The sequence below is a fragment of the Platalea leucorodia genome (assembly GCF_965183815.1).
Source record: "Platalea leucorodia genome assembly, chromosome: 4".
Lineage (NCBI taxonomy): Eukaryota > Metazoa > Chordata > Aves > Pelecaniformes > Threskiornithidae > Platalea > Platalea leucorodia.
Window position 1 is genome coordinate 76,305,522 of NC_138826.1, and position 15,071 is coordinate 76,320,592.

A 15,071-nucleotide genomic window follows, 5' to 3' on the forward strand; every position below is an offset into this window, starting at 1 on the left:
TTAATACACTTAATTCCTAAAAATGTATTTGAATTTTAAAAACTATTAATTTATAAATAATTAGAAATAAGCTAAAAATGAAAATTATGAAACCCATTAGGAGCCAAATCCTGGTGTGATTAATGAGGTTGTTTCATTAACACCAGAACTTAAGTCTAAATCTATAGCACTCAGCAACTGATTAAGTTATTGCAAAAATATAATTTAGTGAAACAGAGAAATGATCCAATTGAAAAGACTGTCTTCAGTTATTATACATCCATTGGCAGGATCAAACATCTCTTCCAAACTTGCTATTGATTGCAAAGTAACATCAAATGGGATCTGAAAGAACAGCAAAAAAAAAAATACCCAATAAATAACTTTATTAAGCTTATAGGTACCAAAAAGTACATATATACAAATAAAACTAAATTAAAGCCAGATTGCTGACCTACAACCAAGGAATAAGTTAGAAATACTCATTGCCTCAATATAAATTTGTGGTTAATGACAGCTCTTGCAGGAAACTAGTAAAACAGGATTAAGGGGAGGAAATTTCTGTGAACAGTCTTGCTCCCAAAGTTTATCCTGACCATCTGCAGGTAAATGAAGATATCAGACAAAAGCAACAAGAATGATTAGTAATTTGGAAGGCTTTTCCCAAGATGAAAAGTTGAAAGAATTGAGCTAACTGCAAAAGGTGAAACAGAGGGCAATGATAAACTGGTTTGTATGTCCGTTGGACATGGAGAACTATGTAGCTGATTTAGATATTAAGAAAAACTAACTAAAGGAAGAGAAGCTTGGAACAGGCTATCTAGGGAGGTTAAGTTTTAGTGCAACTATTTTGTTTATAAATTTACTTTTAAGATTGAAACTCCCAAACACTGTGCTTTACTATCTTCCTCAAGAACATAGTTATTCATTAAATAGCTTTAAGAATAAGCCAGCTGATCAATTTTATTCTTAAAACATGAACAGTCAAATAATTTAAAATTAATAATTCAATAAAAATGCACTTTTTCCACTTAGAAATATAATTCAGTGCTGAATCAAAAGCACCATAGGACACATGAACAGAAAGAAGAGAATCAAAGAAGAGAAGCTGGAAACATGATAGGAGTTAAACTGTGACAGCTCAAAGAATGAGAAAACAAACACCACAAATTAGCACTGACTTCATCCAATTAATTCACATGAAAACGAGCAACAAAAAAAGTGTGTGCTGGGTAAAAAATGATGTAAAACTACGTATAAGCAATGTATCATCTGTTGCGTTCTCCTGCATGCTTGAAAACAAAGGGAATGTACTACCCTATGGTATACATCATCCCACTGAGCTTTCTGCCTCTAGCAAAGAAGACTGGGTAATACACACATAAAACTTATTTGAAAATTTGGAAATACTACTTAGAAATGTGCTATACATAAAGAAGTGCTGAGCACTCTACAACTTCTGTTGGCTTCTGAGAAGAATGAAGATACTCAGCATCTCGAAGGTTAGGCTTCCCTTGCTCAACCAAATCTGCCATATCTAATAGGATTTTAGTTTGAAGTCTCTGTCTGAAACCTTGTGATGAAAAGCCCATTGTTCCACCTGTTGGAATATTTTAGCTTGTTGTGGCATTTAGCCAGAATAAAACAGAGCAGTTAACATATTCTTACTGGAAGGACAACACTAAATCTGCTCCCTCACTTTCGTCGTAGACCCACAAGTAGAATCATAGAATCATAGAATCGTTAAGGTTGGAAAAGACCCTTAAGATCATCAAGTCCAACCGTTAATCTACCACTGCCAAGTCCACCACTAAACCATGTCCCTAAGCACCACATCTACCCGTCTTTTAAATACCTCCAGGGATGGGGACTCAACCACTTCCCTGGGCAGCCTGTGCCACTGCCTGACTACCCTTTCAGTGAAGACGTTTTTCCTAACATCCAACCTAAACCTGCCCTGGCGCAACTTGAGGCCATTTCCTCTCGTCCTATCTCTTGTTACTTGGGAGAAGAGACTTCGCTACAGCCTCCTTTCAGGTAGTTGTAGAGAGCAGTAAGGTCTCCCCTCAGCCTCCTCTTCTCCAGGCTAAACAACCCCAGCTCCCTCAGCCGCTCCTCATAAGACTTGTGCTCCAGACCCTTCAGCAACTTCATTGCCCTTCTTTGGACACGCTCCAGCACCTCGATGTCCTTCTTGTAGTGAGGGGCCCAAAACTGAACACAGTACCTGAGGTGCGGCCTCACCAGTGCCGAGTACAGGGGCACTATCACTTCCCTGATCCTGCTGGCCGCACTATTCCTGATACAAGCCAGGATGCCATTGGCCTTCTTGGCCACCTGGGCACACTGCTGGCTCATGTTCAGGCGGCTGTCAACCAACACCCCCAGGTCCTTTTCAGCCAGGCAGCTCTCCAGCCACTCCTCCCCAAGCCTGTAGCGTTGCATGGGGTTGTTGTGAGCCAAGTGCAGGACCCAGCACTGAGCCTTGTTGAATCTCATGCAGTTGGAAAACATTGTATATGCACGCATGCACAAACATATTTCATTTTCCCAATTTATGATCATATATATATCAATATTCAGCCATAAAATATGCAGGCATCTCTGCTTATAAAGGCACAAAGAACAAGCAGCGGTCTGCACAGGAAGAAAGCCCTGGTTTCTGGCTAGAGCCAAAGCGCAAAAGCCAAGTGCACCACTGCATCTGCTCTCAAACCTGCTTGTACAACAGATTTTCTCAGTCCCCAGAAGCAGGCAATGTGAAGAGGCGTTCACAAGAATTTAAAACAGGTCCAGGAGGTCCACGTGATTCTAAGAAAGCCCGGCTCTACCTTTCCCTAGGTATCTGTCAAATCTCTCTACCATGGAAGATATTTCAGTGGGACCGTGAGAGTGAGTGATATGAAGGTCTTGGAGTCATTAGAGAGACCTTCAGGACGGATAACAAGGGGTGGCAAGAATGGTGCAATAGGTATAAAAGGGAAGCATGTGCTCCTAGGTAGCAGAGCGCAGGATGCACAGGACACACACCATTACAGACTCTCGCTTCTGTAATAGGCCACTAGCCAAACTGTTCCCAGGTAAAACTTGGGATTCTCTTCTGGTAGCAAGAGCTACCTGGCTGGAAAAGAAGAGCACAGTGGATGCCTTATCTATTATCATTCCACTGCGAACAGTTACAGGGAAGATTTTTGTGGATTAGTAGGGGGGTTGATATGTTATGGTGGATTCCAAAATCTTCCTTGGAATTCCTTGAGCACTGGCAGCTGTGGTCCTCTCCTGATCCCCCTAGGGTGGCTGAGAAAACTGAACAGTACTGCTGCCCACTATGGGCCAGCTCCCATTGTATCCTCTGGGATACTGACTACAACAGCATGGACAAAAAAATGGCACGCTGTCTCTCAGAACATGTCATGGGCAAGGCAGAGAAAGCTAGAGAAAACAGAAGGAAAGCCTGAATAACTGTAAAAACACAGGGATGGAAGGAAATTGCATTTGGCAATTGCATCATGGAAATTCAGTGGAGTCTGTGTAAACAGTGACCAGAGAATGCTGGATAAACCTGATGAACCCATTGTGAGTGAGATTAATTTTTAATACATTTTTGTATGTACAAAAAGGTGATCCTAATGAACAATGAACATATGCACAGTTTGTAATCGTGCACATTTGTATTTTATTTGTAAAGATGGAAAAATAAAACCCAAACAGAAAGCCCAACAATGTGTAAGAAAAAAACAGGAAGATACTTAGTGGTATAATCCATGTTTCAGTTTAACTGAACAATTGTTTTCTTTTAGAAAACAGATTTTTACTATTAATGAGAACCACATACCTCAGTTAATGGCAAGGACAGAGCTGGAACAACAGACAGCAGTGCTTTAACTTCAGATAAACACCTTTTAGCCATTTCCTAGCGGTATAAAACAAAGAAAACCACTAATGCTGTAGTATCAGTCTCCTCTGATAAACAAATAGATGGCTTGGATTTACAAAATTTTTCAGAACAATCAAGTTTTAGGTTATTCTAGTTGAATTCACAGCAATATAAACCTCAGCTGATGAATATAAATTTTCTACACACAAATAGTTGTGTTTGCTGTACAAACACAAGTGCCCAAACCTTGCAGTTTCTACTGAGGCAAAATTGCCCCTGGCTCAGGTATTAAATCCAGCGAGCAAGCATACTTTTGCTACGTGTTTACTGAAGACATTCTAAACAAACACTCTGACAAGATGATATTTATACATGTATAATGCATGGCATGTTAATCTTAGTATTCTAAACGTTGTTTTTCCAATTACTGACATTTATTAATGAAAGTTTGAGCAAAACCCTTCAGGTATTCAGAAACACCCACTAAAGGACAGCTCTGCCTACCCTCCTGAAAGCACTGTGATTGGCCAAAACATCATTTGTTCTCCAAGCTGGTCAAAATACAGCCTCGCAATAAAGGCACAGCGCACAATTGTCACTGTTTCACAGCATCCATGAGACAAAATGACAGCCTCTACATCATTAATCATTTCATATAATAGATATAAAGAGAATCCTGTCACATGATAAATGTCTCCCACTTTGAAAATAAACATTTATTTTGCCTTGGCATTTATCAAGCAGCAGTTATGCTGTGGCAACATTCCATTCCAATGACATTATCTCAAACAGACCACATAGAAAATTCTGAAATTATCTCTTTTGTGTGTTTATGTGGGGGGAGTTATTTGGTTGCAGACCATATTCAGCCTTGCTAATAAAAAGAAGAGAGGAAGGTGGCACAGAGAAAATGAAAATAAATTCACTGCCAGTTTTAGTCCTCTCTCAATAACATTATTAGAAGGTTCTTATTTCAGAAACAATCACTGCCCATTTTGCATTGAAGATGTGTAACTGATTTTTAAAAAGCACTTTTGGGTTGATCACCATGCTAATTTAACACTATGCCAAGCATTTTCAGATGTAGATTACTATAAATTAGGCATCAATTTTCAAATCTATGTACCTGAAGATGTAGTCTTTATTTTCAAGTGGAAAGTTGAAGATGTCTGATATTTTTGTAAAGTGACAAGCAATATATAAGGAAAAGAAAAAGTTAAATATTAAATGAAAAGTGAAAATATTTCAACATTTCTTGAAAGGGGTAAGGGAAGTTTAATCTTTTATGTCTGCCTTCCAAGTTACCTGTCATTTATTTCCCCAAAACAGACATCTCAAATGAAAGACTGTCAGACATATTTAAGAGCAGAACTGTTCTCACTTACTTCTGTTTTTTCATCAAGATGCACTTTTGCAACATTCATTATGGGTTTTTTTGAAGGAATTATTTTCAAGGTTTCACTTTGTTCAAGAAAACTTGTAGGTTCTGAAGCTGAACACAAGCTTTTAGAACTTTGCATCAACATCTCAACTTGCTCCTTCAGATTAGATAATTTCTCCCGTAAAGAAACAATTCTGAAAGAACACAAGATTTTTCATTGTTGATGGTATAAAACAATATTTGTTTTTTCCATGTTATAATTGAACTGACCTAGCTTTTATTACATCTTGATTAGGTTCTACATTTTCTTTCATTTCAAGACTGATCTCATAATTTTACAAAAAGAAATTATCCGTTAAAGAAAATGGAAATACGGAATGCATTAGCTTTTTGCATTAAAAATGGTAAGAAGAAGCATTTTAAGTATGCCTCTCTATGGAAAGATTTTCTCATCCAACCAGCACAAGGTGGACTGGCAAGCTGGGTGGCAAGGGCTGCAACTCTTCTTAGCCCGTTATTCCTTCCCCTCCACTGCTCAGCAGTTCCAGAAATTCTGGGGCTAGATGAATGACAATGAAGAAGTAATGAAAAATGCCATAGGATCTAAAATGAAGGGTTGAGTCTGGAGCTACAACTGAGAAAAATTCTTGCACGCTCAGAGTTGTAATATGGGATAGTAGCTGATCCAGTGAGAGAATGGGACTGCTTCTTCTTAGATCTGCTAGCGTTTTCTTATGTTGCTATGCCAGTGTAATATAATTAGCATGTGTTACTCAGTTCTTTAAGAATCAAAACTAAAATGCTAATGTACTGAAAAGGCATATGTTTGCATGAGTTCAACCCTGTGTACAACATCTTACGGTTTTAATAGAGAAACATCTCTGAAAAGCGAAAATGAATGCTTTTAAAGACTTACAGCTCTTTGATATTTTGCACTTTATTTTCTCTCATCCTAAATGGTTGAGTGATCTTTAATATAGCATGAAATAACAGGATAAAGTCAGTAATTATTTACCTAGCCAACGGAATCCACAAGTGGCCTGAAAAAACAGACATTGAACTGAAAATCTTGATGTTGCTGATCTTGACGGGCTTTGTGTTATAAGCATAAAGCAGCAAAACCTGTAAAAGAGATGGAATAGGTAAGCCATAATGCAGTATGGTATAGTAGACCTGAGCTAGTTCAGTGATGCTAGATTATAATAACGATCAAATACAAGGTACTGATGAAGAGGTAGATAACTGACTTTCAAAAAAGGGAGGAGTGTGGCCTCATATGAATTTGTACTATCCTCATTTTAAAATATGTTAAAGCAATTTGATTATGGACATAATTTATACGGGTTTGAAAATTAATTATACCATATAGAGTCACCATCAAAATCCCAGTCTTGTCTTGATCCTAGTCAATCAATCCCACTTATGCTCATCTCCGAAGTTCCAACTTCAGCTAGGCTGAACAGAGAGCTTTTACTGAATTTCCAAAGGCCCTATGTAATTAGTTACATTTGCTATACGGTCTTGTGCATGGCTGTCATCATACTAGTTTTAAATCCATGAAGTGCACGTAACTCACCAATCTAATAAAGCTCTATCAATATAAGAGCATAAGAAAATGAAATAGAACATTCTCATCTTTCACTGAATTAATTTGCTATTGTGATTGAAAATATGCTTCCTAGTGGTGGCTGAATATTTTGACTATATGGATAATGTCAAGAATATGGCATTCCTATATTAGTCATTTTCCAGAGTTGTCTTTGGATCTCTAATGATCTGTAAGGTCATGCTAAAGTAACCTGCAAAACTGTATTGAAAAGTACATTATTTGCACTAACTTCACAGGGCTTCTATCAGCTTACTAATAGAGATGAAAAGGGTCTAGTAGAAATTTTGGCAGTGATCTGTTATGCCAAAAAGTTTGGAGATCATGGATTTCTATTGCAGTAGCAGAAATTTTACCTACACACTGTTCCCTTGTTTAAAAATAAAACAAATTCCATGTCCTAGTCTCTTGCTTTCCTGCAACCCTCCAATCTCTCTCAATTTTCATGTTTAGTCTGATTTCTTAGGGAAATGAGGTTTACAAAATCCCATTTTCCCTGTATATGTGTATATTTGCTTTTCCGACAGCCTCTCACCAAACACTATTGTTTGAATGTATTGGTTAACTCTAACCAAACTTACCAGAGTGGAGGTCTTGAAGACATCAAGGACCTGCAAAAGGCATGAATACAACATGGCCTGGAAGCTCTATATGGTCAACAAAGTCTGTCTTTGGCCTGCCACCAAAAAACTGTCAGGGCATTCTGTTTGTCCTGCATAGCAGGTTTGTGGCAGAGTAAATATATAGCACCCTGCTGTCCAGCTTGCCAGTCAGCATATGTATAACTCAATTAAAATCAGTCATAACACAAATATTCATTGGAAATAAGACTTAATTTGTTCCAATACCTAAGGAACTGCTTTGGTATAGTTTTACCTTAGTCTCTGTATGGTTTGATGGCTTTGCCAGAGAAGGAATGTACCACTGAATGTTAATTTCCTTATTTGAAGCATTTGCTGCCCTACTTTCCATCTGACTGTCTGTTTCTGCGATGACAGAAACCGGAGAAGCTATTCTCACACGTGACATCTCTGATGTAATTCCAGTAATTTCAAGAGACATCTGAAACACAAAAATTTTAAATTTTATTTTTTCTAGTGTAACATGCAAAATCTCTTATAATCTAGTGTCTTCTAGAATTGGTATGATTTTCACTCCTGCATAAATATATGCTTATTTAGATAAATGGGTAATTTTAAAAGGTGTCTGTTTTACTAAGTTAAGTCTTTTCGAAGTTCATATGATAAGGCATTTCTAAAGGTAATGCAAAGGACCTCTTGGCTGACTTAGAGACACCTGCAGTAACAATGATTGTTACATTTGACTTATCTTCCTTATGTCGTTATGGTTTTTTCTAAAAGATATTATTTGACATGCTGACCGTACAAAATTTAGTGCTGAAAAAGTAATTTGTCTGCAATACATATTAATAATTAAAATAGTAATCTGAATGCTAGACTAAGGCTTTATTTATGTTTACCTATTTGTTTTCACATTAGCTGTGCAACTAACAAAGGGTGATACCTACTGAAAATTCAGTCACTTAATTTGTGAGGATTTGTCATATATCGTATTTACTAAAATATATATGGAACATTAGCAGGCTGTTCATCACATACAGTTTGACTGTCATTTACCAGGGAAGCAATGGAGGAATACTGTCAACCAACATTCATTCATGAATAAAAGCCTTTTTTAAAATTGTAGAATATTTTATTTAAAGGCTGAACAGTGCCATAGCATTTCTACTTTTTAAAGTGTTATGCAGATCTGCAAAGAACAGAGGAAGCCAAACAGTGGCATTTTGGGGGAATGCTGCAGCTATTTGAAAAGGTTGTTAGTGTCTCCATCATTGATTCCAAAATGTGGACACTGAAAACAGCTGCCTGGGGAGTTAGTTCTTTTTAAATTTTGAATGTTCATTGCTGAAAAAAATTTGAGAATTTTACCCACTTTATTTTCAGAAAATGCAGCTCATGACCGATACAGGGAAGTAAATCCAGGTGCGAAGAAGATGGATTTTTCACAGTGGCATAATCTTACTTCACAAAGCCAGTTCCCATCCCGCATCAAAATATAGCAGAAGTGAAGATAAAAATCAAGTCATGCGTGCTGAATTCATGCATTCCAGCATATGGATATGCCTTCAGTATGGCGTGGGGATGATCCATGCCACGTAGGCTCTAAACACTAAGGCAGCAATAACAGGGGCCATAACTCATGGTATGCCATGAGGTGTGCATGGATCACCCACCTACTACAAGGATCTTCTACGTTCGGGATCTTAGACTTTAGTCTTGGCAATGAATCACCCACTATCCTGCTAGCATGGAGAGTGAATAAAATTATGAAAACACACATATATGGAGGTTGGAACAACCTAATTTATGCTGTGCCCCTGAAGGAGAGGTCTTAAAAGTCCATTTTACAATATATATTTCTTTCTAAAACGTGTGGTATGTTTTCTTTTTCACTGAACTGCATCTTTTGTTATTTACATCATATTGAATCTTTCTGAGGAAGGATATTACCACTGCTTTTGTCAAACTGGAGAGTTGCTGGATTACACACATAAATATTTATCTATTCAACTTTCTCAAAAGCCCGAAAACAACAAACTGTCTCAGTTAAGTGTTTCCAATCCTACATACTATCATGGAGGGCAATAAAAAACAAGTATGCAAAATGTAACAGGGCACACAATTTTAATTATAGCCTTAATGTAATTTGGATGCTTTGTTCAGCAGAGCTGCAAAAAACTTCAAGAGTCAAAAACAGAATTACAAAGACACATGTAAGTGAAACAACCTTGTACATAAAAATCATTCCTTCAAAACTTATAGCTATTTGTACTGTTAAAAATCCCAGTATCAAATTACAGTAACATTTTTTTAAGATAACTTACACAGCCTTCTGAATAGTTAACGCTTCAAAAGATGTTGTGATAAAAATCAATGAAGCTTAGAATTAAAAAAAGTAAGAGCTTTATGCTTGTTAGCTGTCTACAACAGTGAAGCTAACACATGATTATGCAGCTTGCACCTGTCACGAACATGACAGTGAGCTCTGAAGCTTATTATTCTAGGACAGTGTAATACTAATTATGTCAAAAGAAGAGCAGACAGAGTAAAATAATTTTTGATATATGATGGCCGTTATAAATGTCACATAGCATATATTTACAATTTATTCAGTGGCACAGTCAGCTCTTTGTTGGGAAATGAGTAATGATATGCTGTCCAACACTGCAGAAAGTTCACCAACTCTAGAAGAGCTACTCTCACAAAAGTATTTTAATTCATTTTTATAAGATAACAAGTTCTCACTCCTCAAGGCTCCCCTGTCTCTATCTAATACTGAACAGAATAGGTAAGAAATAAAGCATAGAGAGTAACCTGCCATTTTAATTTTTTAGTATTAGGATAATTATTAATGTGAGAAGTGGGATGGAGAAACTTTGAAGACAATTATTTTTACATTGAATCTTCAAAGACTTTTACTACTCAATATTCAATACATATGCCATGGTCAGCATAGACTCTGGAATTCCAGTTCAAGGTTTCTCTGAGTAATATAGTCTGAGCTGCCTACATTTGAAAGCTCAAATAGGCTGTTCGCAAGCCAGAGACTTGAAAAGACTGATTTTCTAGCTAGCTGATAAGCAGTGAAAAAAATTGGCACACAAGGCCTTCAGCAAATTTTGAGAAAATATATTTTTTGAAAATCATGTTTTTATTATAGACCGAATTAACAATATACAGGCTTGTACATACAAATTACAAAGCAAACATCAGGACATTTGTGGTATGAAACATGGAGATCTACAAGATTAAAAGCCTCAGTCCAACAAAATAACACAGCCAACTGAATTAACTAATAATGAAATTTTCTTAAATATCATTCTGCTTCATCTTCTAGGGTCTAAATACACTGGGCATGGGATAGAGATCATTTTTGCATGAATGAATAACAAGGATATTTGCATTTGTTAACTATGTCCTTCACTGCTTGGCCAGGATTTTGGTTTTGCACTGATCCTCTGCATAATGAATTTCATTCTTCTATAGTGCTCTCAGAAATATCACCATTGGAACTAGCAAGAATCTGAGTGAAATGCAATTATAATACATATTTTTGAAACATCAGAAAGAAAATAAGTACCTTTGAAGAATCAGCTGGCCTACCAAGTGGCAATTCTACATCATGTAGCTCTTCTGGGAAATTCTCAAGACAACACATTGAATATTCAAACAAATGTTTTTTAAGAAAGGAGTGCATTTCTGCTATGCGTAGAACAATCCCTGTGTCAAAACCAGAACTAAAGTGTCCATCTCCTGCAGAAAATGATCCACGTCCTGAGTTAGGGGCAGCTTTGAAAAGAGAGTTTTATTACATCATCATTTGCCGTTAAAAAATAAAGTTTCTACAGCTACTCAATATTTATAAATTTTGAAAATATAGTAAAATATGTAAATCGATTCAATATCAAATAAATGCATTTCCAACAATTATACTGATTGTCCTTAAATATTACTAGGTTATGCTATTTGTATTGCAATTTTTCACTGGAGATCCGATAATGAAACAAGCTCTGTCTAGACCTTATAAAGGAGCATAAAATGGGAGGTGCAGTTCTGAGGTTTCGGTACTTAAATTTAAATATGTAAGCATCATTATGTTCACTAGATGTCTAAGCACCCACTAGAATAAAAGCTTATTTATTCAGTACAGTCCAAAGAAGCTCTAAGAGCTCTTAAGACTCTAATTTAGACAGCTAGTGGCTGATCAGCTGAGTCACTACCTAGGCTCCATCATCGGTAACTACAGCTGAGATATACATGCACATTTTGACACCTACTTGTAGATACCTTACTGTCCTTATAGTTCTGGGGTGAGGTAGAATACTTTCCCTTCATTTAGTGCTGCAAGGAAAAAAACCAACCCTCTCTGAAATTATTATTTTCAGAGTTGCTAGATCTCTCTCTAGGCAGCACCTACATGAACAATCTAGTTCTATTCTCACCTGTCAGGTTGTCACTTATATATCCAGCAGCTGGCCATCAGATGTAGATGCATAGTATTAGGGCTCTGAAATTAATGGATTCTTACTCTGTTTGAAAGGTCCTATCTATTACCATCTTTTGTTTACAGTGAAATAAACCAAGTATGTATGTAACATCTGGGGGTTTGGTCAAAACACATTCAATAATGCTCAGTCTTCCCATTTACACTACACTCAATTCTCACAAACAAGCCCCCAAACTGAACAGGTTTATTTCTGATGTGACTTGTCTGATGTACCTAGAACTAAAAATAAATATAGATTATGAATTTTTTAAAAAAAACCTTCAGATCTAGTAAGAGCAATTAAGTTTTGAGGGATGCTTTTCCTGGTGTCATGAAGGCATATGAATAATGATGAAAAAAAGGTCATGTTATCTTCACTTACAACTTCGTAAACTGAACATAAATCTTCATTTCAATGAAGATTTTTTCACATTTATACAATTTAAAGGAACTCAAAATGAGACTATCTATCTCAGCTGATGGCCTTAGAATCTGACACTCTTGGCCCCCAAGAACAATCTCTCACGTATGGCAGTTTTCTAGAAGGAAGAAAAAATTCATACCAAATAGAAGGTTTGTGTTATAAAGTCTTTTTAAATAACTGTGGTAACGAATTAAGTGAACCCAAGTTATTGCCTCTTTCTTCTGGCTGGCCTTTGTGGCAAGATTTTCTGTTCCTTCACTTTGGCTCTGCTTGACTTGTATGATTTGTTTGTTTTCAGTAGAAGATGCTGTGGGGCTTTCAGAGACAACATTGTATCCTTCTGCAAATCCAATAACAGTTCAACAATACACATTAAGTGAATGGTTGCAATTCAAAATTAACTTCTGCATTGTGTTGGAATTGACTAATCTGTAACTAAAAATGTAACTTGTGAACCTGGTTATGTTTTTCATAACAGGAAAATTCTTTCTATTCTGCTTTAATATGAGTTGAACTAATAAGGAACCTATTTCTTAGATCATGGCCAGGAATCTGACTGGTCCTTGCAAGAAGCTAAAAGGGGCAGAGAGCAAGGTGCACCCTCTCTCTGAATTTAAATATAAAACCATTACTTCTATATGTTCAATATATATCTTCAATAGCAGATATTTACTAAAGGGAAACAATACTAGCAGTCATCAGTCATAACTACAGGACTTGAACTTCCCGGTTACATTGACCTGAACTCAGAAGAGTTATGTACACTGAAATGTTTACCGTTAGATTCAGTCCAGTCCCTTTTAGGTATTAAGCATATTATCAATGAAATGTGCTCTTGACTATGGACTAAAAAGATCTTTTTTTTTTTGGTGCTGCCTAAAAGTTATGCAAAAAGAGGAAAAAAATATCAGTACAGTTATCACTATATCACTGCTTATATTCAATTTTTTTTCATTGTATTAGTACATGGCGCTCTCAAAAGCCTACACAATTCTTCTGCTCTGTTTCTCACTCCAAATTGAACAAACGTTATGTTACAGTAATTCCTAATAGTAAACTTCCAGAAAATAATTATGGGTGCTTCTACAAAATCTGAATGTCTCCATTATTTCTGATACTTCACTGTCAATTGTAAAAACAGAATTTAGTTAAAATGGCTACATTGTTTATAGATGAAACTTAAACAATGTGTTTCACTAATGGTTTTACAGAAAATATTTAGTATGCTGTGCCAATCATTTCCATTTCAATTTACCTTTATATATTTTGGCATACTATTGCTTTTCTACATTTTCTATTCTTCTTTGTAATGCCTAACAGAACTATCAGGAGAAACACCTGCTGCATTTGCTAAAAGAAAAAATTATCTGTAATTATAAGCAAATGGGGCTAGTACAAAACAATCAGATTGATGGAAGGTCTTAGCATACAACACTTGTTTTCTTAAACCAATCAAAACATATATGTTTAAACACTGTACAGTAAGTAGACATTGCTCAGCTTTGCCAGCAACTATCAGTCAGAGCAATTCAGTCTTTGTGAGTCACTTGGGATGATTGAAATTAACCCACTGAACCAAAATTTTATCACTAAATTAATGGTCCCCAATTTAAAAATAAATACAGATATTTTGCCTTAGTGTTTATATAACATCTGGCAACCATTATCCTGATTTTTTTTAAATCAAAAATTTCCATTTCATCAACTCCATTAGCTGTAAAATACATGCAGATGTTGGAAATAAACCAGGCAAAGGCAAAGTTCTACCAAGCTAATGGAAGCATCTCTATGGACTGGAAAGACAGTGAAAATTTTTTTATTATAATGACTTTGACTCTTAGAATACAGTACCTAGGCAGATAACTTTGCAAGAATTTGGTTTTATTGGTTTTGGTGTTTGGGTTTTTTTTTGGGGGGGAGGCGGGCAGGCAGGGAGAGACAAGCTATTCAACACCAACTTGTCTTTGCAAAATCAAAAGAAAAACTGAAAATCTCCAAGGAAAAGCTAATATACCTAGGGAAAAAAATCTGTTCTAAATCAGTGTTTGAAAAAAAAGCAGTGATGACTGATAGGGGGACCAAGACCTACTTGAGAAGTGTGGGGAAGTCCTGTGACACAGATCTATCTGTTTTTCTAAGAGTATGGCAGTACGTGCACTCTGTCTTTCTGAGCCACAATATGTGAACAATGCAGTTTTTCTTAACCTATTAAACACATGCACAGGCTGATATTTAAAGATCCATTAGGTCTACTCAATATTTTGTACTGCTATGCAGGACAAGGATTTGGATTTACTTTCCAAATTTGACTTATAATTTTTCACAAATGAAAATTAGATATTAAATGTATTACTAGATTACATGGCATATATACTTTATTAGTTATTTAATGTTCTAATATTACTAGGTATAAAGGAATACCAGATAAGAAATCTCTGTATGAAGCAAGAAGATCCATGGAAGCAAATTCTGGGATTTTCTGTTTCACTGCATCCTTCATGCTGTGTTCTTTAACACTCTTCATTCCAATTAAGAGCTGAGAAGCAAGCACAGCTTCACTGACCTAAAAATCATATTTCTTTTATTCAGAACCAGTTCACTACAATATTTATACAGATTTTAACATCTGAGACTAGCAAGATGATGACAAAAAATTAATTACTCAACATACCCTATTTTTAAAAGTCAGGAAAATATTTCTCTCTGGCATATGGTACATACTATACTTAAACAAATC

At 36.2% G+C, this 15,071-nt stretch overlaps 1 protein-coding gene across 1 annotated transcript in view; it reads right to left on the reverse strand.

Annotated features, from left to right (window-relative positions):
* Positions 1-204: 204 nt before the first annotated feature.
* Positions 205-15,071, reverse strand: part of CFAP54 (cilia and flagella associated protein 54) — a gene marked incomplete at both ends in the record, with an annotated part of 119,345 nt that continues 104,478 nt past the window's right edge. Inside the window, 8 exons of the mRNA XM_082311068.1 lie at positions 205-324; positions 3,815-3,892; positions 5,242-5,431; positions 6,253-6,359; positions 7,720-7,905; positions 11,005-11,213; positions 12,474-12,674; positions 14,756-14,897. Coding sequence (XP_082167194.1) covers positions 205-324; positions 3,815-3,892; positions 5,242-5,431; positions 6,253-6,359; positions 7,720-7,905; positions 11,005-11,213; positions 12,474-12,674; positions 14,756-14,897 — 1,233 coding nt within the window. The remainder of the gene's footprint in view (positions 325-3,814; positions 3,893-5,241; positions 5,432-6,252; positions 6,360-7,719; positions 7,906-11,004; positions 11,214-12,473; positions 12,675-14,755; positions 14,898-15,071) is intronic.